The sequence below is a fragment of the Aureobasidium melanogenum genome (assembly GCF_000721775.1).
Source record: "Aureobasidium melanogenum CBS 110374 unplaced genomic scaffold scaffold_4, whole genome shotgun sequence".
NCBI lineage: Eukaryota > Fungi > Ascomycota > Dothideomycetes > Dothideales > Saccotheciaceae > Aureobasidium > Aureobasidium melanogenum.
In genome coordinates this window covers 1,197,462-1,218,551 of record NW_024470056.1, presented here as the reverse complement: position 1 = coordinate 1,218,551, position 21,090 = coordinate 1,197,462, and the positions used below count along the sequence as shown (strand labels likewise).

Sequence of the window (21,090 nt, the reverse complement as noted above, 5' to 3'; positions counted from 1 at the left end):
TCACACGCGCGTTCTTGCAAATAGCCAAGAGACTTGTTGCTTTATTGACCCGGACAGCTCTCAGACACGAAACTTCTACCCAAGACTCAGTATGGCTTCTTTATGAGCACTGAAACAACGGATTCGACCGGACTATACCCTGAGCAACCAGCACCGAGAACACAAGCGTTATGATGATTGCCGGCCTTGGAGTACACATGAGGATGTAAACCGAGTGGCTCGAATGGCCAATGCTCAGTGTCATCATGGAGACCCTGGCCATAATGGCTATAATTTACTTCATAACATTTGGTCGTTCTCCTATGACAATCGGCGCGCCATCCTGTATACTGCAATGCTCGAGGAGTCGGCTATGCTTTTACAGAAAAGCAACATATGCATTATTATCATGGGATGCTCCGGAGCAGCCACCTATCAGGATTTGAACAAAAGTCGAAGCACGAAATTTTTCGCGATTCGTCCGTATCAACTTTGTGTCATTTCGACTGCTTGTGAACAGACATGGTTTGAAGAACAGATTGCCATATCAACGTGCTACAATACCAAAGAAAAAGAAAAGAAATCGACAAGAAGGCGCTGCTCGCAACATCTGTGATAAGTAGCGGACGTCTTGAAACTTAGGAACATGCCTTTCAACAGCGATCTATGACAACCTTCAGAGTTGAAGCATAGATCTTGTTGGTGTTCTTGTGCCGGAGCATTGGTGTACACTGCTTGATTTCAAGAGACAGAATGTTAACAGGTAACACAAGAGCCAGACAAACGTTGGGGGGCTGGAAGGCCGCGATGGAGAACAGGGATTAGAGAAGCAAAGCTCCTCGTTCTGTACATCTGCAGACACCTCTACGCCCGTATCCTAGCGATATCTTCCTCAAACCCGTATATGTGTTGGAGCATCTGCTATGTTCTTCTGACTTAGCCACGCTCTTCATCGCCCACTAAGCTGTGATCCCGGAGCATGCAGTGTCACGATTGAGCAGAGTCCGCTGTTGAATGGTCGCAAGGTGGTCTGGCTCCAGAATTTTGTGAATTTGCTACATTGCACAAGATGTGCAGTACGCGAGACCAGGATTCGAGAAGCTCGAGGTGGTGCTCAAAGTATTGTTTGATTGAGCAGTAAGCCCACGCAATGGCTTCTGCTGCACAACGCAAGTTACACTTTATCTGCGCCCAAGCAGGAATTTGTTTCGGCAGCGAGCGCGATTGTCACAATAGTCGATAGATTGAAGCGATATTCTGCCCCACTCAGGCCTGCTGGCCGTGGTGTGGAGTCACAGCAGCAAGTCTGTAAATGCCTCGCAAGCGCTCAAGACAACAGGCTTTGGCGATTTGATGCAAGTTAGTGAACATGGCCGGCAAAGAGCTTGTGTCTGAATGAGCAAGATGGTGGCTAGTTGTGCAAAAGTTCACGCCAGAGCTCGGAACTGGTATGCATCGCGACGGTCTTGATCTCACTGCGGACCGTGCTGGTTTGAGTGGAGGGGAAGGTGACGTTGATCAGTTGGCAATGAGGGGAATGTGCAACCGGAATCAACAAGATGCTGTTTTGTTAATTGCACAACGCATTGCTTCGTGATTCTCCTCCTCTCGCTCCGTGTATATAATCCGCTTCTTCTACGACTCGTTGACTATCCTTCTCGACAACCATATTATCACACTCGCAATGGCACCCGTAAGTTTCAGCCTCGAGCAGCTCCTCGGCTACCTCATCCTGTGGATCAGCATCATCCAGTGGCTTCGATGGCTAACACTAGAACAAAAGATCAAAGAGATTCTGTTCGACTGCGACAACACTCTCGTCCTGAGTGAACACCTTGCGTTCGAGGCTTGCGCCGAGCTTGCCAACGAGATTCTGGAAAAGCATGGAAAGTCGGATCGCTACACTGGCCCTCAACTCCTCAAGGAGTTTGTAGGTCAAAACTTCAGAGGCATGATGGTGTCTCTGCAGAAGAAGTACGGCTTCGAGATCCCCGAGGCCGAGTTCAACCAGTACGTTGACCGCGAGCTCGGCAAGGTTGTTGAGACACTCGAGAAAAAGGCCGAGCCCTGCGACGGTGCTACCGAGGTACTCGAAAAGTTATTCAAGAGCAAGAAGTACGGTCTTGCTGTTGTATCGTCATCGGCTCTCTCAAGAGTTCAGGCTTCCATTCGCAAGGTCGGCCAGGACAAGTTCTTCCCCGCAGAGCACGTCTACAGTGCTGCCACCTCTCTCGAAAAACCAACCTCGAAGCCGGACCCTGCCATCTATCTCCATGCATGCAAGGAGATTGGTGTCGAGCCCAGCCAATGTGTGGCTATCGAGGACAGCAAGTCTGGGGCTACCGCCGCGAAGAACGCCAAGATTCCTCTTATCGGCTACGTTGGTGCTTACGAAGACAAGGAAGAAGTTGACAAGATGGCCAAGATGCTGACCGAGGAGTGTGGTGCTATCACTATCATGTATCACTGGAACGAATTCTTTGACTGCCTGGCCAAGGTCGAGCAGGCTGTCGCATGACTCCCTAAGAAGGCCAACATCTAGTGGCCTTCACCCTTACCTCACGAGGATATGAGTATGACAATGGCGGCTGTACAGGGTTGAGCATGGACGATCATGTCCTGGAAGAAATAATGCACCTTCTCATCAAGAAAAGTATGGGCATGTTAATCTATCACTAATCAAGACCCACGAAAATTCAGGATACTTCACCATGTGTTCCACTTTGGTTTGATTCACAATATCGCAACATGCACTATACACACGCCCACTCCAGCTGATCTCTTTTTCCAGTTTCTGGCAGGTCGCGTAGCATGTTCTGACCTCACGCGAGATTTGGCAGCCAACGAAGTATCCTACGAGATTGCCGAGAGAATGCGTGCCGTTCGCGTTCTTAGCACCGCCCATTTCTTGTTGCATTTCTTCCTCGCGTACAAATCAGCAATCAGGTGATTTTCTGTGTAACTCATGCTTGATCAGCTCTGTTTTCTGTGACAGGTTCTGCGGCAGCTTTAAAGGATAGAGTATACAATATACGAGAACCCAAATTGGCTGCTGGCGCGACGTGCCAGATTCCATCGCTCGGTGAATCCGTGAATTGGTGAGGTGCTATGGACCATTCTACGAAATTCCACCAAGATAATCTGAGATCATCCTATGCCCTACGATCGGCCTCTGTCCACAGACCAACCGGTAGATCGATGGATAAGGATGATCCTCAGGGTATCAGACTTTGGCTTCACGGAGCAATGTTGGTACTATTCTCGGTGACTTAGCATCGCGACTTATCTTTGCATCCGCCTTGTGTGTTCAATCCAGCTGCCTGCCTAGACCTGTAGACAGATATGTCGCTCGTACTTCCAAGAATGTAGTCTCAGTTCGAAGGACTGCAAGGTTTCCATAATGACTCAATCACAAACACCATCATTGGGTTGGAACTGAGATGATGGACGTGCGAATGAGAGATACGGAGTTGAGTCCATTCACAGCTCGGAGAATTAATGCTTTGCATTATTCGCAAAGCATCCACAGTCCATCCGCATCGTCGTTTGGGCAAACACTGGATGCACCAATAATTCCGAAAAGCAAAGACTAATGATCGACCTGCAGGACACTATTAACATCATAACCAGCAAAGATAGCAGCCATGATGAGAAGGCAGTGCATTGCGCATACGAACTTTCAGGGCCGCCGCGGGAGGATGGTTATGGCGCTTGTAGTCGCAAACCAAAAATTCGAGTTGACAGCGCACAAGACGGGCCGTCGGCTGGCATGCCACTGGAGTCAAAGTTGTTGTATGCAAATGCCCTGAACTTGACTCGTGTGGTTCCAGTGTGAAGGCCATCCGAAGCCCGAGACAGTTGCAGTCTCGCCCTGCGACAATCGTTTCGTTCTCTGGTTCGCGTCCGAGACATTTTCACAGTAGAACAGTGTTTCTGCTCAACAGGCCCACAACGACATATGCAAGAGATGGGTCGTACTTTTGGGTATGGATGAATCCTTCAGACCCGCGCGAAGACACTGCGCGATCACTATTGCATAGCCAGGCCTGCACGCACTGCTGCATGGCGGCAAGAGGCGCGATAATGACACGAGGCTAAAAAATAGACGTAGGAAGCTGATACAGAACGCACGACTTTGTTTTACGAAGCGTTTGATATTTCCTGCTTCAGCAAATGCTTTCTCTCAAAACTCCTTCCCAGGCTCGATATGATTGCGCCTTTGATCTTCCGAATAGAGCCCAAAGTTCTTTCTGGAATCTCGCAAGTGCATTGCAAACATGGAAACGATCTGTTCGTACTCGAGGCAAGTCAAGCTTGGCGATACCCTGAAGCTGGAAAGATCCTCCAGGCGCTTTGTATCCACTCCCCAAACTTAGCATCGTGCCGATCTCGAAACGACCATTCAGGCAACGGGCGCGACCTCAGAAGGAATGCGGGGCCAAGAAGTCAATTCTCAAAGTGGATTCGAGCGTCATCGCAGACCTTTCCCTGCTTGTTCTCGACATAGCACCACTTCATCAATCGAAATTGCGAAGCGAGATGAGCATGACCAAAAAGAATATGGAGAGTCCTTACTCAATGGCACTCCCGGAAGATCATCCGCTTCCTACAGCAGGAACCACACGGCACAAACAGGGGCAAAACTTGTCGTCTTTGCACTAACAGACAGGCGTACCAAACTCGAAAGTCCATCATGAGGACTAAAGTTCAGTTTGGCCATCCTGCCAAGGAAGGGCTCCTCCAAACGGCACGCTCCTCGACCTCTGGGCTTGATTTAGAGTCAGCCACCGTGATAGCACCCTGCAGAGTCGCGACGTCCTTCCCTCATCAGACCCCATCGCGAGGCTCCGTGCTCGTTATACCACAGTTGCCCTGTTCCTTCGTGTCAATTCGTACTCCACATTCTGTATTTGGCTTGATACCAGCACTCGCCAGCTAGTTCGGTAAGTGCTCACGGGCAGACTTGTTCGCGATCCTTCCTTGGCCTCGATTCGTTTGAATTCTGGAAAGGATCTTGGACGGGTCGTGTGTTGCCGACGACGAGGTGGTAATGCTCGTTTGCAGGCAAAGTGTCATCAAGTGGAGAGTGGAACTTTCAGGTTCAAGTATATATATATGCCCAAGACCCAGTAGTTTGAACGAGTATCAACACCACAAGCATTTGACAACCCATCCAATTCTCCTGCACATTTCCTTCTATACCTTCGTTCCAGAACACAAGTAAAGATGCGTTCCTTCACCATGGCCGCTGCCTTTGCAGCTCTGGCTGTAGCCAACCCTCTCCCCCAGGAGATTGACTGGGCTGCTGTTGATGCCCTTACTCCCATTCCTACTGTTACGGTGCCTGTTGTCGACGTTAGTGCTCAAGCCAGCACTGTCACCTACGAACCGTCCGCTGCTGCAACTTCCGTCGCTGCTGAGGTCAAGGCGTCCGGTGTCAGCTCTGCTGGCCTCAAGGCTCGCGCAGCTGTTACTTGCAAGCCTCAACCTACTGGTGCTGGCCCAGTCCCTACACCTGATACTCCTGAAGCTTTCCTGGCCTACAATGACTTCTCGGCCACTGCCAACAGGGCCAAAACCCCATCGGGCTACTACAACACCTTCACCGACCTGCAGGCCTCAAACAATGCTTACGGGCAAGTTTTTGCTTCTCTTGCAAAAACTCACAATTCTTGCTGACCAGAGAGCAGATACATGGGATACACTGTGCTCAACGAGTATTCGACACAGACCTGTGCTGATAAGTGCGATGCTATCAAGGGCTGTGCTGCCTTCAACATCTACTTTGAGCGCGACCCAACTGTCAACCGTATGTCCACCTAGAACCATTTGATGACATATTATGCTGACTTCAGACAGCCAATGATGCCTCTTGTGCAAACCCAAGCAGCACCACCAACATCAAGTAAGTGGACTTCTGGCTACCAAGCGGAGTTACTACATTCAAATGTCTGGAATCAGGCTAATTTTACAGGTGTGTCTTCTGGGGAGGTCCCGTCACTGCCGACAATGCAAAGAACAATGGCCAATGGCGCAAAGACTTCCACGTAGTCATTGCTGGTTCCAACGGCTACGTGTCTAACAAGATCGTTACTCCTCCTGGCTGCTCTACTCCCATCTACCTTGGTGATGCCGCCATCAATGCTCCCTTCGACTGCAACGGCAACGATACGTAAGTCCTTCATGCTCCTCTTGCAGCCTTCCAAAGCTAACGACCACAGCTACCTCGGCGTCCGCATCTTCCAATCAGGACCCTTTGACATTTCCAAGTGTGCCGCTGCTTGCACTGCTCAAGCCGACTACGCTAGAGCCCACCCTCCATCCAACGGCGGCGACATCAAGACTTGCCAGTTCTACAACACTTACATGTTGATGAAGAACGGCGAGCCCGTTGGTCAGTATTGTGCTCTCTACGACAACAGCTGGCCTCAGAAGTATGCCACCAACTTCGGCCAGTACCGTGGTTCTGACAAGTACACCATTGAGTGGTCGTACATTTCGTCTAACGCTACCAACCCTGCTCCTGCGTGCCAGCCCAAGGCTTGAGTGAAGTTGGTCAGACGTATGATTTATGGCTGTGCTTTTTGCGCAATATATTAATGTTTTTTCCGTCACTCTCTTCCAGACTTTGTATATACCCTCCTTAAAATGTTGTATTTGTATCTTTCCAATCAAACCAGAAAATGTTCCAACTCTTGAAGCACATAACGGGCATCCAACAAGATTCCCAGATGTTCGCAAGCGAAAGATACTCATGTGAATGATATCAAGCACATCGCATGAATGAGAAATTATAAAAGTTGGTCGCAAGAAGTAGAAAAACTATTTATATTGAACTTAATACTTTTTATCGCCTGGGTCTGGGAGATATGCTTCGTGAATCATCTCTGTGAGGTGGGGTAGAAGAGCGCCTGCGTTCTCTACGCTTGTAGTCGCGTTCTTTGACAGGAGGCGTTGGTGATCTCGAGTAATCTCTTCGTCTGCTGTCTCTTTCGCGTCGGGGTGGAGAATCGTTGTAATCTCTGGTAGAACGATGTCTGTCTCTTCTGGGTGAATCTGAGCGATCGCGGTGTCTGCGCGAGCGATGGCCGTCTCGCCTATCACGTTTGTCGTCTAGATCGTCGCGCGAGGATGCTCTCCTGTGTCTTCTATCTCGGTCGTCGTCGTGGTCGCGTCTTGAGCGGTGGTGTCTTCTCTCACGGCGCGAATCGTCGTGTTTTCTGGATGATGAGGATGATTTTGCCAATGCCTTCTCGACCTCTTCCTTCTTTTGTTCGATCATGTATGCTTTCATGGGGTCGTCGTCTTCCATGTCGCGCATGAGTTTTGCCAGCTCAATCTCTTCTTTGATCAGAGGTCTGCGCTCCTCTTCGGGTTCTGATTCTTCAGCGTCTGCACCGGCAATCTGCTTGTCCTGACCCACATAACCCTCATCTTCATCCTCATCGTCTCGTTTCTTGTATCTTGTGTGATCGACAGCGAGCATCTTGCCCATGACAGTGGCGCCGCCGAGATTGTCGACGGCCAGGTCGCAACTCCTTTGGTCCTCGTATTTTAGCCAACAAAAGCCCCTGCTCTTTCCAGTTTCCTTGTCGCGCATGAGGCGGATCCAGACGGGTTCGCCATATTGCGAGAAGATTGTGATGATGTCTCCTTCAGACAGGTCGAGGTTGAGGCCACCGACGTAGATGTAGGCTGTGTCGCGGTAGTCGGTGTGCCATGATGCGTTGGAGGGGACGACCTTTTCGAGTTCGCGCTCGTTAAGGCGCTGGACCTGCTTGATTTGGTTCATGGCGTTGTGCGATGGAAACACGCGAGCGGAGAGAAAAAGTTGACGATGACGCGGGAGCTTCAAAGACAGAGGCAGAGCTAGACCTTGATGGCATGTGAAAGTCGTTTGGCTTCAAAGGCGGTGAAGCTGTCGGCCACCCTGACCAAGCTGCAATAAACACCAATCCCAAACACTGCATCCTCGTCGCAACCAACTCTGGCAGACACGATGGCGCGCTCTCAGTCAAAGTCACGGCCGGGGAGCAGCGACCTCGACATGTGGTCTACTTTGCTGGACAAAGTGGCCAGCGGCAAGAGGCTGCCCGACAAGAAGTTGATCGTCCTGGGCGGTGACATGGACTCGCAGCGCGACTTTGTCGACTCTCTGGCACAACAACAGCAGCAAAAGACGACTCGTCTGAGGAAACTTGACCAGAAGAATGCTGCTCCTGTACTCGCTACACGCTTTGGACTGGGCTACACCTACCACAACGTCTTTGACACGGACCACGACGACATGGTTGCAAGACTGTCCCTCTACACCCTGACCACTCCCGACAAGCAGTATGCGCCTCTGCTCACCCGTCTCCTTACTCCCGATGCCATCCCCAATACTGCTGCTGTCATTCTACTCGATTGGGCCAAGCCATGGGACTTCATTCACACTCTACGCCAATGGGTCCGCTTACTCAACCTCGTCACCTCCTCGCTCGATGAATCTGCTCAAGCCGCCCTGCAAGAGAACATGTCTACATGGCAGCATCGCCGCGACCGCGATATCGCTACTTCCATGACTGACAACCACACACCTCTGCCTCTGGGGCCCGGCGAGCACGACGACCCCTTAGGTCTGCCTCTCTTGGTAGTCTGCCAGAACGCTCAGCACATTGAATCCTTAGAGAAAGAGCGTGGATACCGCGAATCACACTTCGACTACATTCTCCAATTCCTACGAACTGTCCTGCTCAAGCATGGTGCTGGTCTCGTCTACACCATGCCCGCTCAACCAGGCTCAATACAACCTCTCGTCCACCACGCTCTAGACATCAACACCTCACCCGACGGCCCACCAAAACACAACGTTGTTGATCGCGACAGAGTCCTCGTACCCTCCGGCTGGGACAGCTGGGGTAAGATTCGTGTCTTGCGCGAAGGCTTCGACGTCGAAGGCATCAGCCGTGCCTGGGGCGTCGAGATCCAAGACCTCCCTTCAACTCCGAACTCTCCTACCTTACCCTCAACACCCGAAGCCCAAACGGCTGGCGGAGCAGCAGAAACCTCCCTCGCAGATCAAGACACCACAATTTCTCTTTACGAACAACAGATCCAAAACCCACACCCACCTGCCCCTTCGCAACCGAAGCTTGAAGTCGAATGCACACCTGATCAAATCTTCCTGGCTGCTCAAGCAGAGAGTCTAGATCGTTATCGTGCGGAAGACGAGGCAGCGAAGAAAGCTCGCGATGCCCGTCGTGTGGCTAATGGAGCTGGTACACCCTCAAGCACAGGCACCGACGAAACAGGCGCCAAAGCCATGGCCGAGCATGTTGGCCCTGTACAGTTCAACATGGGCGGTATCCAATACGACGCTGACGAGGTGTTGAGACGCTTGAAGGTACGTCCTTGTTCACATTGCTGAAATCACCAGGTTCAGATACCAATTGGGAATCTTAGGAACGCAACAAACCAGCTACAACATCAAGTCCTGGCGGCGTGAGTACGCCATTCAGTCCTCAATCCCCTCCACCTCCGTCTTCAAGCAGCACAACACAAGATGTTGCCAAAGACCTGCCGACCGAGAACTTGGAAGCCTATTTCGCCAGTTTGATGAAAGGTGGAAGGGGTGCCAACAGTGCGCAAAACAGTCCACGACCTACGAGGGATGCTGGTGTGTAAGACGTAAAACATAGAAATGAAGACAATGCATAGAAGAATCGACATGTTTGATACCCAATATATCGTATTAGCCTTTAGAGGTTCTCCCATGTTGTCGTTTCCCACACACTCGCACGTTTGCTATTGATTGCATCGGTGAGACCTCCTTGTCATGCTTCCTGCTCCTGTTCAAAGCCCGAGACTGGGCCATCCTCAGCTCTTCTCGGGAAACTGCCTAGTGAGATAATTTCTGAAGCCCGTACTTCCAATCTTGACACCACCAGTGCTCAAATCATCTGCCAATTCAAACACCTCCCATCTGGCATCTGCTCCGCCTTCTACGACCCACAGTCTCCTATCTCCGCCTTCCGGATCCCAAGCAACCACTCCCTTTGGCGGTTTGCCATCCGGTCTACCAGGAACAGCCACATTGTCGACCTTGAGTTTGGCTGTTTGCCCATTAGGCAACGTTGTACTGGTGTAACGTGGCTGTCCCTGCCAGTTTGTTGGATCAGAACCGATAGTAAATTCGATGGATGTCGATGATCTTGTGCCTTTGGCTAGACCACTTAGCATTGATCCCAGTGAAGGTGCAGTGGCAGGTGGTGCGTGACGAAGGTCTGGTGGAGGTAGCATATAGCCTCCTGTAGCTGTGGCTACAGCACCTGGCAGTGGTGACGAAGAGCCAGAAGCATGAGATATCGTGTCGTAGTCATGATGGACACGACTACCAGAATTGCGTTTTCGCTGGTCGGAAGGTTGTCGAATACGTTCTTCTGGTGCTCTTGGGGCACGCAGGTCCCAGATGTGTAATGTGCCTTTGTCTGATGTGGATGCGAGGAAGTACGAAGATGGCGAGAAAGCGAGACCCCATATCGATGCAGACTCCAGGCCTCGACGCAATTCAGTAGATTTTGTTGGGTCCGTAGTGCTGAAGATGCGGATGATGGTGCCCTGTGAACTGGCTGTGGCGATAATGGCTCCGTCCCTGCTGATAGCCATCTGTCTCAATGCTTGTTCGTGAGCTTTGAAGACCTTCTTATCTTTCGAAGTCAAGGTCAGCACCTGAACTTGTCCAGGCGTTTCTCCAGGCAGTGCTAAAGTGTCGCCTCTAATGCAGCAGAGACCATAGGGGTTCTTTGCAGTACGATACAGTGCTTTTACAGTTCCTAGATTGATGGTGCCGGTCTCGGAGTCCTTGGTGTACGCCAGAGATATAGTGCGATCTAACAAGACCACGACGCAATGTTTTGCTGTGACCCGGACGGCAATGATGGGTTCGCCAAAGTTGAGCTCTTTCAGCTTTTTCTTCTCGACGAGGTCCCAGAACTCAAGCTTGTTACGGCGGTCAGTAAGTACTATTTCGCCCATGTCATTTGTCATCATACCTTGTTGGGCGATGAATTTGGCAGCCTTCCACCACCCACCAGGGCTGTGTATCTGTCATCCAAGACTTCTGCGATGGCGATGCCGTGTCCAGGCCGAGGAGCTGGCAGTAGTCAGATATCCAATCTCTTCTTAGGAGAATATAGACGTGCCTTGCTTGATTGTCCTTATGCAGTCCTTTGCCCGAAAGACTATTGAGCATGGTTAGTTATTGTTCGATGGTTAGGCTGATGTCTGGCTGTATACACACCTCTCAAGCCATCATCTAACCCACAGGCAAACCGGGTGCAATCGTTGTTGAAGGCTACTGAGAGCACCTTTGGCTCAGCGGTATCTCTGATGGGACGTCGAGTGTCCATGATTGTGTCTCGACTGTTGTGCTATGGAAGCTTTGGATATCCTTCTACGCGAAGACTGAGATGATACGCAAAGTGACTCATAGGTGATCCATATTCTGTAGTTGATTGCTCAAGCTTGCGGATAGATGTGTTGGCAATATCAAGACCGATCGTGGTTGCTGTTTAATGGACACTCCAGTTATCCGGGGCAGTGGACGACCCTGGATCACATGCCACCAGGCTGTCACAAGTATTGCAGGATGAGCGGATGGCCAGCTCGTTTTTGAGATGACTACCAGATGAGTTGTTGTACAAATGAAAGAATACCCTTCCTTTGCTGATAGTGGGATGGCTTGATAGTTTGAGGTGTGTCGTTGTCTGCTGTCAACGGGCTGAGATGACCTGTGCTGAAACATGAAGGTTGCGGAAAGCCCCACATCTGCTCGGGAAGGCTCGACCCTTCAACCAAGAAATAAGCCTTGCCTTGACAGAAAGCCATTCCATTCTTATATCGCTGTTTAGCACTTAAAACCTTTGATATTGGTACTTGGATATCTTTGCCTATGATGACTGCTGAGCTCCAGATCGTTTTCAAGATGCAGACTCGTCTCGACGAGAGTAATTAGAACTGTTCCCCTCTCCTCACTAGGAATGGTCAGACGTGTGACTACAAGAATGCACGAAGTCCTGTGAATTTCTCAAGCTGTCACTGCGATCCCGGGGCAGGCTATTACAACTTCCAATACTGATTCGACGGCCAGAATCAAGGTGTAGTCAGAGCAATACGTCAAGGGTGCAGGCGCTTGGGCACCAACCAAAGCAGCCACAAACGAATGACCCCCACCACCCACCAGCCTCTCAGTTTCACTGTTCCAGGTTCTCGTCGTTTGTTTCCCGCTCGTCGACGTACGGTTCTCGTGTGACGGCTCTGCCTCTGCTCGCTGGTGTACAAACTGCTGTTTATGTTGTCACCTTGTCTCTTCACATCGCTTGTGGGTTTCGATACTTCCCCACGTTGGGCCTGACTCGGAGGTTCAGGTTCACTTTCTGACCGTTTCAAACGTCCCGGCGACGAGCCATTGCTGTCATGTCTCGGCGTTATCCTGTCGCTGATGTCTACGACGACCGCGAACGCGATCCTTATGCTCGCCCTCGACCTGCGCGCAACTACGACGACATCGAAGTCGACATCAACCGCACACGCTATGCCGACCGCCCAGAGACTGTTGTGAGTGACCGTCGAAGCACCCGTGGACCAAAGCTTCCAGACTTCCTCCAGGACGATTATGGACGAACAAATGCCGGCCCACTCGTAGTTAAGAATCGCGAAGTGGACGAATATGACTATGTTGCCCGTAGAGAGGTCGACACCATGTCGCGTAGAGGTGGCGAAAGAGTCGAAAGAGACGAACTCGTGATTAGGGATCGCAGAGCCGAGCCCCCACCCAGAGAACGACCACCACCTTCGAGGGATCCTAGAGATGTCGAGCGCGAGGAAATCATCTTTCGCCGTGGCGAACGTGAGCAGTCGCGACCCCCAAGGCCAAGAGACAGAGGAGAAATTGAGGAGACGGACATCTTGATTCGTAGGAGAGAACAGGAACGAGAAAGAGACCCCGAACCGCCTCGAGGCCCCCCGCCCGAGATAGTCTTTCGAAGAGGTGCTGGCGACCGTCGACCTCCCCCTCGCTCTGAAGCCGCAAGATCAGAGGTTGCCGACGAGGAAATCATCTTTCGCCATGAAGAGAGACGTTCTCCGCCTCCTCCAGCCCGAAGCGTGCGCAACATGGAAAGAGAGGAGATCAGCATACGCGAGCGTGAACGCAGCCTTCCACCTTCTCGTAGACGTAGTCCTGGTCCGCTTGCGCGCGAAAGAGAAGAATGGTTGTTCAGGCGTCGCGAGCCTTCTCCACCTCCTCCCAGAGACGAGCGTGAGGAGATCATCATCCGTCGCCGCGAGCATGAACACCCCTCGCCTCCTCCTATGCGAGACGACAGAGAAGAAATCATCATAAGAAGACGAGAGCGATCTGTTCCTCGCGAGCCTAGCCCAGAACCTGTCAGAGAGCCAACCCCTGAGCCGCCACCACCGCCACCGCCGGAGCCTATCGTCCGTCCACCCATCATTCAGGAAATTATTACGCATCACAGACACATCGACCATGGTATTGAGCGAGCTCCAGAACCGGTGCCCAGTCCTCCCCCTGCACCGCCGAGTCCCCCTCCTGCACCTAAAGACGAAAGTCTTGAGATTGAAATTCGCAGACGCAACAACCGCAATGGAGGATATGACGAGAACATTACTTTCGAGCGTGAAGTGTCTCGCCCAGCACGTCCACGTGAGCCTGAGATGGAGCGAAATGTTGAGCTTACTCGCTCTCGTTCGGTCTCTGCACCCCAGCGTCGCTATGATGATGAAATCGCGGCCGAGGCCGAGTATTACAATCGTAAAGCACTTGAGCGTGGCTACATGGGTGAAGCATACAATGGTGCGACTCGAGACTGGGGACTCGTTGACATTCCTCCTGGGACCAGACGAGTCCAGATGGATGGTTTGGGGGGTGCTCGTCAAGACATTACCTGGCAACAGTACAATGGCTCCCGAAGAAGCAAGTTCTATACTGCTGACGAAGAGTTCATAACTGATTTCGGCCCCGGAGGTCCTGCACCCGAGCGCAAAGAGGAGAAACGTAAACCCACGAAAGACATGTGGACTGAAGTCGCCAAGGATCTGGTCATCAAGGAAGCTATTGAAGAGATGGGCTATCAATACGAGGACTCGGAGCACTTCTTCTACGTCATGGAATATCTGAAATATGTAAGTTGTGACGAATGAACCAAACACTACCAGCTGAATGCTAACTATTCGATGCAGGAGGACGTGCTTCAACTCGTAGAGCTTACGGAAGATATTCGTCGCGAACGTCGTGACCGCATCCGTGAGATTGAATGGGAACGTGAACATCTCGAAAGACTTCCACCTCCCAAGCCACGTTCACCACCCGCAAAGCCTCGTTCCAAGTACGATGAGCGCATCTACGAACGAGAGGTCATCTACGATTCGAAGCGATCAGGCAGGTATCGATGAGACTGAGACATGCAAGCTACTTTGCTTTGTGCTCAGCTGCTACTGGGGGGCTTCCTTCTTTTTGTTTCTCCACAATGATTTTTGCTTACCTCTCTTTGATCCAAAACGCAATGCATGGCGGCAGCACATCAACGCCCTTTACGACTCGAAACGACAGCATAGCGATCGACACACTTGACGAGCTCCTTCTATTCTGGTGCTACAAACGGCTTGTTAATGATGCAATTGCTTTTTCTTTTTTCTTCTTTTGCTTGCCTCTTATTTCCATCTCGGTGGATGAAGTTATAGAACAAATATACGTCCTTGTACGCTGATTCTGCACGATAGTACACTCGTCTCTATAATGTGAAACATGCCACGAAAGAATCCGTTGATCAAAGTGTTGGTGTTTCTTTGACATGGGCTTCTGAAAGCTTCGTTATCTGTGAGGCTGGACAAGACTGACAACGCATCAACACTTGGTGATGTGAGAGTATGCTGAGATTGCAGCAAAATGTACAACACAAAAGGAGTTAGAAACGATCAACACGTAGTACTGGAGTCACAACTTCTATTCCAATTTGCATCTGCAGTTTCGCTAATCCATCCAGACTCGCAGCAATGCCTCCTCGAAGGGACAGCAGGGAAGCTGTGCTTCAAAAGCATCATGACAAGGTAAGTCTCTACTTCAGTGAGGGTTTATACTAGTTATTAATGCCATCTAGGCCACCGACAGGACAACAACATGGGCCCTGTTGAGCCGTAGCCAGCACCGCGACCCACCTTGCACGAAACCACTCGCAGATCTGAAAATCCTCCGGCTGAGCAACCTTCGTATGGGGAGCAAGGCCTCTAGATCTGCCATCATCGTGCGTACCATTTGTCGGCCTCGCCATGCAGGACCGCTGCTTCCCGTTCTGAATGTTGTCGAGGATGATGCAGGCAGAGCCATGCATGTCGAAGTTTACTTCTCCATCACTATACCAGTGGTGGATATACTCGCATCTGGTATTGTTCTGGCTATCAAAGCGCCTCGTCTGGAGATGGGCAAGTATGGACCAAAAATCAGAGTTATCCATCCTTCTGATATCATGCTTCTTCCACAAGGTCATGAGTTGATGCCCAAAGCGTTCTCAAGTTATTCCAATTCCCCTTCCAGATCTATCTGGGATTGGAAAGAACAGGCAAAGGAAGCGATGAAAAGAGACGAATACACCAAAGCCATCGTCTACTACTCCAACGCCATAAAGCGTGCATCTGAAAGTCAGCAGTCTTCTGATGTGTCAGGAGCACTCCATTACAAACGATCCATTGCTGCCATGCGTGCTGGCCATTACGATCTATCCTTCTCGGATGCTCAGACCTCGCTTCATCATCTCAAGGACGAAGATATCAAGAACGGTGGTCGTAAGTTCTTGTGTCAGGCCGTCTATGCTGCTTGCCAGAAGCACAACTTCCCTCAGGCCCACAGTCTGCTCAAACGCCTTTTGAAGCTTCTCCCAGAGAACAATCGAGCACGTACCTTGAGCGAGGATATTGCAGCCAGACTTCGTGAGGAGAGACATGGATACTACGACATTGCTGCTATGCACAAAGAACAAATGATCCTCGATCACGCCAGTTTCGTCAACTTGACAGAGATACGAACATCACCTGGTCGCGGACGTGGGTTGTTCCTCAAGAAAGACGTCAAGCGCGGTGATCTTATTCTTTGCGAGAAGGCTTTCGGATATGCACAACCAGTGGGGATCTCGAACAAGAATGCCTATTCAAGCCGTGATCAAGGAGCACAACTTTGGATCGATATTGTACAAAAGATCTTTGCCAATCCGTCACAAGCTCAGAGATTGCTTGCCTTGCATGCAAGCCCACCATACAAGCCTCCGAAACGTCTACTTGTCGTCGACGGTCAAGCAATCATCGATGTCTTTCAAGTCAAAGATATCATCGACCACAACAGTTTCAGCTATGAAGTCAGTCCTTCGACCAAGCATGCACATTGCCTCTACATTCAAGCATCCTACATGAACCACTCTTGCGTCGAAAACACCTTCAGAAGCTTCATCAACGACATGATCTTCATCCGTGCCATCAACGACATGCCCGCAGGAACAGAGCTCACAACGTCCTACTGGCCAGCCACCACCGATGAGCCAGAGCATCGCTTCAAGCTGCGTGAAGGCTGGGACTTTGACTGCAAATGCCCTTTATGCACTGCCGAAGTCCAGTGCAAAGCAGACTGGGTAAAGCTATTCGCAGAAGTTCAGCAGAAAGCTGCTCTGAAAAATGTCGACGAAGGCAAGACTATATCCAAAGTCGGAAGACTTGTCAAGAAACTCGAAACTATCTATTCAAAGCGTTTATTCGCAGACCTGCCTCGCATAGGCATGCAAGACCTCCAAGCCGCACTTATGTGCATCAATATCTCCCTTAATGACAAAGCCAAAACCCGCAAACATGCGATTGCATACCTTCGCGAAAGAGGTTTCTGGGTCGACAAGACTTGGGAGCAAGACCCCAAACTTCAGCTCAGAGGTGCTTACGGAATACCTGGCTCAACAGTGACAACAGCATTATATTACTTGTCTCGTGTCTGCAGTGATGAAGATGACCAGGAAGAGGCTGAGGGGTATCTGGCTTTGGCTAGGCAGATGCATTTGCTCATGAATGGCACTGCTCCGGGGTGGGAGGATATATTGTAAGTTTGGGATGCTGATTGATCTGATCAAGAGAGGGTTTTGTGGAGAGTTGATGCCCAGGGCATCATTTCCGCTGCGTGGTGGTTTGGAAAAAGGGATACAGCTTTCCAGAGTTGTTGCCACTGTAGCTTTGAAGCAAGAATAGAAGGACCTAGTCGTCATTGTTTCATGCGCGATCGCTCCTTCTCAACTCGTTATCGAATTCGCAGTGCTCGCTTGCTAAAAAAAAAATGTTGTCCAATCCATTCTCCAGCAATTGACAAAGTAGAATGTAATTTTTTGTCATTCTTTCGTAAAAATATGGATTCTAGTGTTTCCATTCATCTCATCTCTCATCATGATTTCCGGAAAAAGAAAACGCTTTACTTTTTTCTTTTTACTTTTCATAAAACACCTTCTATATCTCTTTCCTCTTCTGCGGCAGGCGACTGACCGTCTAAGTAAAGATCATGATGCATCGACGTCATGAAGGAAAAAATGAAATCCGTCTTCGAGAGGCGGGGAGAGAGAAACATAACCATGATAAGAAGGACTCCAAAGAAAAATCCAGACATGAAAAATTGAGCAATGCAAAAACAGGAACATGACCAGGCGGAAGAGTTCTCATGACCCGCCAGCTGGCTTATCACAGCCAATACGACCTAGCAGATCCTTGTGGTTGCCAGGGATGCTGATACCACTGGCACGACTCTTCTCAGAGGTTCGCTTGGCCGCTGGACTGGGTCGGCGTGTGAAGCGTAGACTCTCGACACCAACTTCTTCCTCCTGAGGTGCCAATCGCAGTTCAGGCTCCTTTGTTGAGAAATCTCTCACAGTATCCAGGGTATCTTCCTCCTCTTCCTCTTCTTCTTCGTCATCAGAACGAGTATCATCAGCTCCCTTACCACAAATCACACGGTATGCGACGCGGCAGATCATGCCGAACCAGATGATTGTGATGACCTGGAGAGCGAGCAGCAGACCCAGGAAGCCGTAGTGGATCTTTTCGTTGAAGCAAACATCGCCATTGCCGCTAGTATAAGCGTGCAGCACATTCGAGAGGACCTCGTTGCCGCCATCCTCGGAAGTTTTGGCACCAGTGACGGCGTTGTAGCAGCCGTAAGGCATCTCGACAGGGACATCGGCGTAGATGGACCAACAAACAGCGAGGTAAAAGACGTGTCTGGCGACGAACCACGAAAGCATGAAAACGCCAAAAGCAATGTCGCACGCGGTCTGCATGCCCATGTACTTGAGCAACTTCGCAATCTGCACAAACAATGGTCAGCACTCGACAACACCAGTCCGGCATATGTGAACTTACAGGGAAGACCAAATCGACTACGTCCATCAGGCACAAGATGACATTGCCGACCTTTGTCTGGTAGTAGCCGTAGCTGCCGATCAAGAGCAGGCATGTAATGATGTGGTGAGTGAACATTTGCCAATGGTCCTTTCTGCGCTCCTCAATGTTGATAACCATGATTTGCTGCAACCAGAAACCGAATTGAGCCAGATAATAGAGTTTGAAGAGGCCGGTCATGGAGCGTGTGGGGAAGGCGGACCACATTGCGGGCAGGTTGTTGAAGTATGGAGATTCGTAAACGAGATACTGTTTGGTACATTAGCTCTCGCAACACACGACACTGTGGGTTCGGGGCGGTACGCACTGTGCCGAGAAACCAGAATGCGGCATAGTACAGGACCAGCCATGCTTGCTCGGCGAAGCGAATGGTGGCCTTCTTCTTGTGAATCCCGCATCTTCTGGCCATTGGGACAAGAGCATAGTCCATGGCGGCAGCGCGAAGGCCGGTAAAGACTATGATGCACAGCGAGACGAACTTCAAGTCCTGCCATCCTGGGTTGTAGAGGCCGGTTTGAGCGTCATAGTAAGACAGGGTGAAGTATTGAATTGTCGAAGAGCGGAGGCTAGGGAAGCAGACGTGTGTCAAGACGAGAAGCATGAGTACGTTGATGGACAGGCCTGGGATAGGTCAGCATTGCTGTCGTCGTCTTAGAGCTTTAGAGCCTAGAAACATTGATGTACCTAGTTGGTGCTCAACGAGAGTAGCGCACAGCGAGCTCGAGAGACTTTCATGCTTCCTCTTTGACCTCTTCTTGGTCTGCGATCTGGTGTTGAGGTGTTGCGGGAACGATTGAGCATCCGCGGAAGCGGGATTGGAAGCGACCGAAGCCATTGGCAAGAATGGACAGTGGAATGCAGCGATTCAAACAAGCAGCATTGACAGGGCTGGAGCGAGAGTGAGGACGTATTGGGCAGTCAAGCGTCTTCAGCCAGTTGTTGTCTTTCAACGGTCTAGCCGACGGGACTCAAAGCTGGAGAAGCGGGCGTCAAGCTCAAGGACAAAAAAACCGGACACGAGAAAAGCCAGTTCGGACTTGAGATGGAAGCTGGCAATGAATCCAAACAAGAAGCAGCACCTCCCCAAAGACACAGACAAAAAATCGCGTGGCAGTGAATGGCTGAAGACACGCGTATCAAAACGCAGCCGCTGAAACGATCAAAAAGTCGATTGCAACGCCGTCGGACGGACCCCAGACCCTTGGCGACCCCTATCCACTATCCACACTGCCCTTGCGCCATGATGCAACCCACGCTGACCATCTCCACCGAGTCCACCAATCCCACCTTCTCATTGGTTCACGCGCGACCGAGACGAACGGACAAAGTCTGAGACATCTCCTGCAAGAGAAGGTCCGAATTGGCGACCAACATGATACTCTTGACTCAGCGGTGCAACATGAAACTTGTGTCTTTGTTATTTGTGACTGCAAGGCTAAGAAAATCCCATCCATAACCAACCCAACCCAACCCCACTATCCAAAACTCCGCCGCATTCATGAATTAATAAGGCATGTCAATTTGTTCGTTAGCGATACAGTGGTCGGCTCAACTCTAGTTGTTCTGCTGGCTGTTCAGGATTCTGAGAATGGCCAGGAACAGGTTGATGATATCCAAATAGAGCGAGATGGAAGCTGCAATCTCCTCCTCAACATGGTAGTGTCTCATGATTAGCTGTGTGTCAACCAGGATGTAGCCACTGAAGATGAGTGCACAAACAATGCCGTATCCCAACTCGATGGTGCTGGTGTGAGGGAAGAAGGCTGCCATGAAACCAAAGATGATGACAACCCAGAGTGCACCGGCAAGATAAGGAATCCAGCTGGTAAAGTCGTACTTGGTCTGGCAGGCGAAGAGGGTGAGTGCGACAAAGATACCGAGGGTGAAGATTAGAGCCTCAAGCACAATCTTGCTCTCAAAGAAGGATGTGACAACACTGATCGAGTACGCCTCCATTGCAGTGAAACCAGCAAGGAAGAGTAGGTTGGTGGGATAAGACTTGCGCTTCCAGAAGGTCAAGAGCATGAATCCGATGGCACCAAACAGTGAGACCCACATCATCCACTGGTTGGTCTGAATCCATGATTTGTAGCCGGGGCTGAAGAATGAGACAGAAGAAAGAGCGGCGGTCGCAAGAAGTTGGACGGTCAGGATCGAGTAGACCTTACGGACGAATTGCATGCGGATGTCGAGAGTTGCTTCGGAGACGGAGCCACCGAACTGTAGTCTTTTAGTAAGAAGATTTCCTATGAATGAGTAGCAACACGGCATACCTTGAAATCATCGGGTACATTGTCGTCTTCGTCTCTGGGGATTCCAGGAATGGCAGAGGCTTCTGCCTGGTAAGACGGAGGGGGCTGGCTGTAGCTCTGCTCCTCGAACGAGTCGCGCGTCGGCGCTGCCTGATACTTGGTAGTTGATGCCATCGCTGGGTATAGTGTCGCGTTGGTCGAGGTGAGGTGTATGTGCGGAACAAGAGGTTCTCAGGTTATTTATCCACTGTTGAAGAAAGAAAGAAAGAGGCGGCGAGTAGGTCACTGGCGCTTGCACAGCCAGCCGAAGCTTCCAGCGTCATCAATCTGGGGTCACGTTCGCTTGGCTGAGCCTCATTTATTTCCGTCTTTACTCCGTTCC

The 21,090-nt window shown here is 50.6% G+C and overlaps 9 protein-coding genes across 9 annotated transcripts; 5 read left to right on the top strand and 4 right to left on the bottom strand.

Moving 5' to 3' along the window:
• Window positions 1-1,348: 1,348 nt before the first annotated feature.
• On the top strand, window positions 1,349-2,497 carry M437DRAFT_73424 (HAD-like protein; the record flags this gene model as incomplete). Its single annotated transcript, XM_041026026.1, has 2 exons — window positions 1,349-1,366; window positions 1,772-2,497. 2 exons carry the CDS (start codon window positions 1,349-1,351, stop codon window positions 2,495-2,497), a joined length of 744 nt encoding a protein of 247 aa, XP_040882532.1.
• A 2,723-nt stretch (window positions 2,498-5,220) lies between these two features.
• M437DRAFT_82467 (uncharacterized protein) lies at window positions 5,221-6,525 on the top strand (the record flags this gene model as incomplete). Its single annotated transcript, XM_041027749.1, has 5 exons — window positions 5,221-5,619; window positions 5,665-5,788; window positions 5,839-5,884; window positions 5,954-6,151; window positions 6,201-6,525. 5 exons carry the CDS (start codon window positions 5,221-5,223, stop codon window positions 6,523-6,525), a joined length of 1,092 nt encoding a protein of 363 aa, XP_040882531.1.
• A 904-nt stretch (window positions 6,526-7,429) lies between these two features.
• M437DRAFT_10590 (RNA-binding domain-containing protein) lies at window positions 7,430-7,771 on the bottom strand (the record flags this gene model as incomplete). The annotated part of the gene is made up of 1 exon (XM_041018576.1): window positions 7,430-7,771. A coding segment is annotated over one exon (342 nt), but the record flags the coding sequence as incomplete, so codon positions are not given.
• Window positions 7,772-7,978: 207 nt separating this feature from the next.
• On the top strand, window positions 7,979-9,645 carry M437DRAFT_42481 (uncharacterized protein; the record flags this gene model as incomplete). The annotated part of the gene is made up of 2 exons (XM_041020584.1): window positions 7,979-9,364; window positions 9,424-9,645. The coding sequence occupies 2 exons, from the start codon at window positions 7,979-7,981 to the stop codon at window positions 9,643-9,645; spliced, it is 1,608 nt and encodes a 535-aa protein (XP_040882529.1).
• Window positions 9,646-9,837: 192 nt separating this feature from the next.
• M437DRAFT_73420 (WD40 repeat-like protein) lies at window positions 9,838-11,369 on the bottom strand (the record flags this gene model as incomplete). The annotated part of the gene is made up of 4 exons (XM_041026025.1): window positions 9,838-10,959; window positions 11,013-11,113; window positions 11,163-11,201; window positions 11,261-11,369. The coding sequence occupies 4 exons, from the start codon at window positions 11,367-11,369 to the stop codon at window positions 9,838-9,840; spliced, it is 1,371 nt and encodes a 456-aa protein (XP_040882528.1).
• Window positions 11,370-12,435: 1,066 nt separating this feature from the next.
• M437DRAFT_73419 (uncharacterized protein) lies at window positions 12,436-14,436 on the top strand (the record flags this gene model as incomplete). Its single annotated transcript, XM_041026024.1, has 2 exons — window positions 12,436-14,166; window positions 14,224-14,436. 2 exons carry the CDS (start codon window positions 12,436-12,438, stop codon window positions 14,434-14,436), a joined length of 1,944 nt encoding a protein of 647 aa, XP_040882527.1.
• A 600-nt stretch (window positions 14,437-15,036) lies between these two features.
• On the top strand, window positions 15,037-17,167 carry M437DRAFT_64102 (uncharacterized protein; the record flags this gene model as incomplete). The annotated part of the gene is made up of 3 exons (XM_041024358.1): window positions 15,037-15,090; window positions 15,141-17,113; window positions 17,146-17,167. The coding sequence occupies 3 exons, from the start codon at window positions 15,037-15,039 to the stop codon at window positions 17,165-17,167; spliced, it is 2,049 nt and encodes a 682-aa protein (XP_040882526.1).
• Window positions 17,168-17,717: 550 nt separating this feature from the next.
• Window positions 17,718-19,291, bottom strand: M437DRAFT_42316 (sphingosine N-acyltransferase lac1; the record flags this gene model as incomplete). The annotated part of the gene is made up of 4 exons (XM_041020544.1): window positions 17,718-18,362; window positions 18,418-18,705; window positions 18,764-19,077; window positions 19,141-19,291. The coding sequence occupies 4 exons, from the start codon at window positions 19,289-19,291 to the stop codon at window positions 17,718-17,720; spliced, it is 1,398 nt and encodes a 465-aa protein (XP_040882525.1).
• A 719-nt stretch (window positions 19,292-20,010) lies between these two features.
• On the bottom strand, window positions 20,011-20,882 carry M437DRAFT_64100 (Bax inhibitor family protein; the record flags this gene model as incomplete). The annotated part of the gene is made up of 2 exons (XM_041024357.1): window positions 20,011-20,676; window positions 20,730-20,882. 2 exons carry the CDS (start codon window positions 20,880-20,882, stop codon window positions 20,011-20,013), a joined length of 819 nt encoding a protein of 272 aa, XP_040882524.1.
• Between the last annotated feature and the right edge of the window lie 208 nt (window positions 20,883-21,090).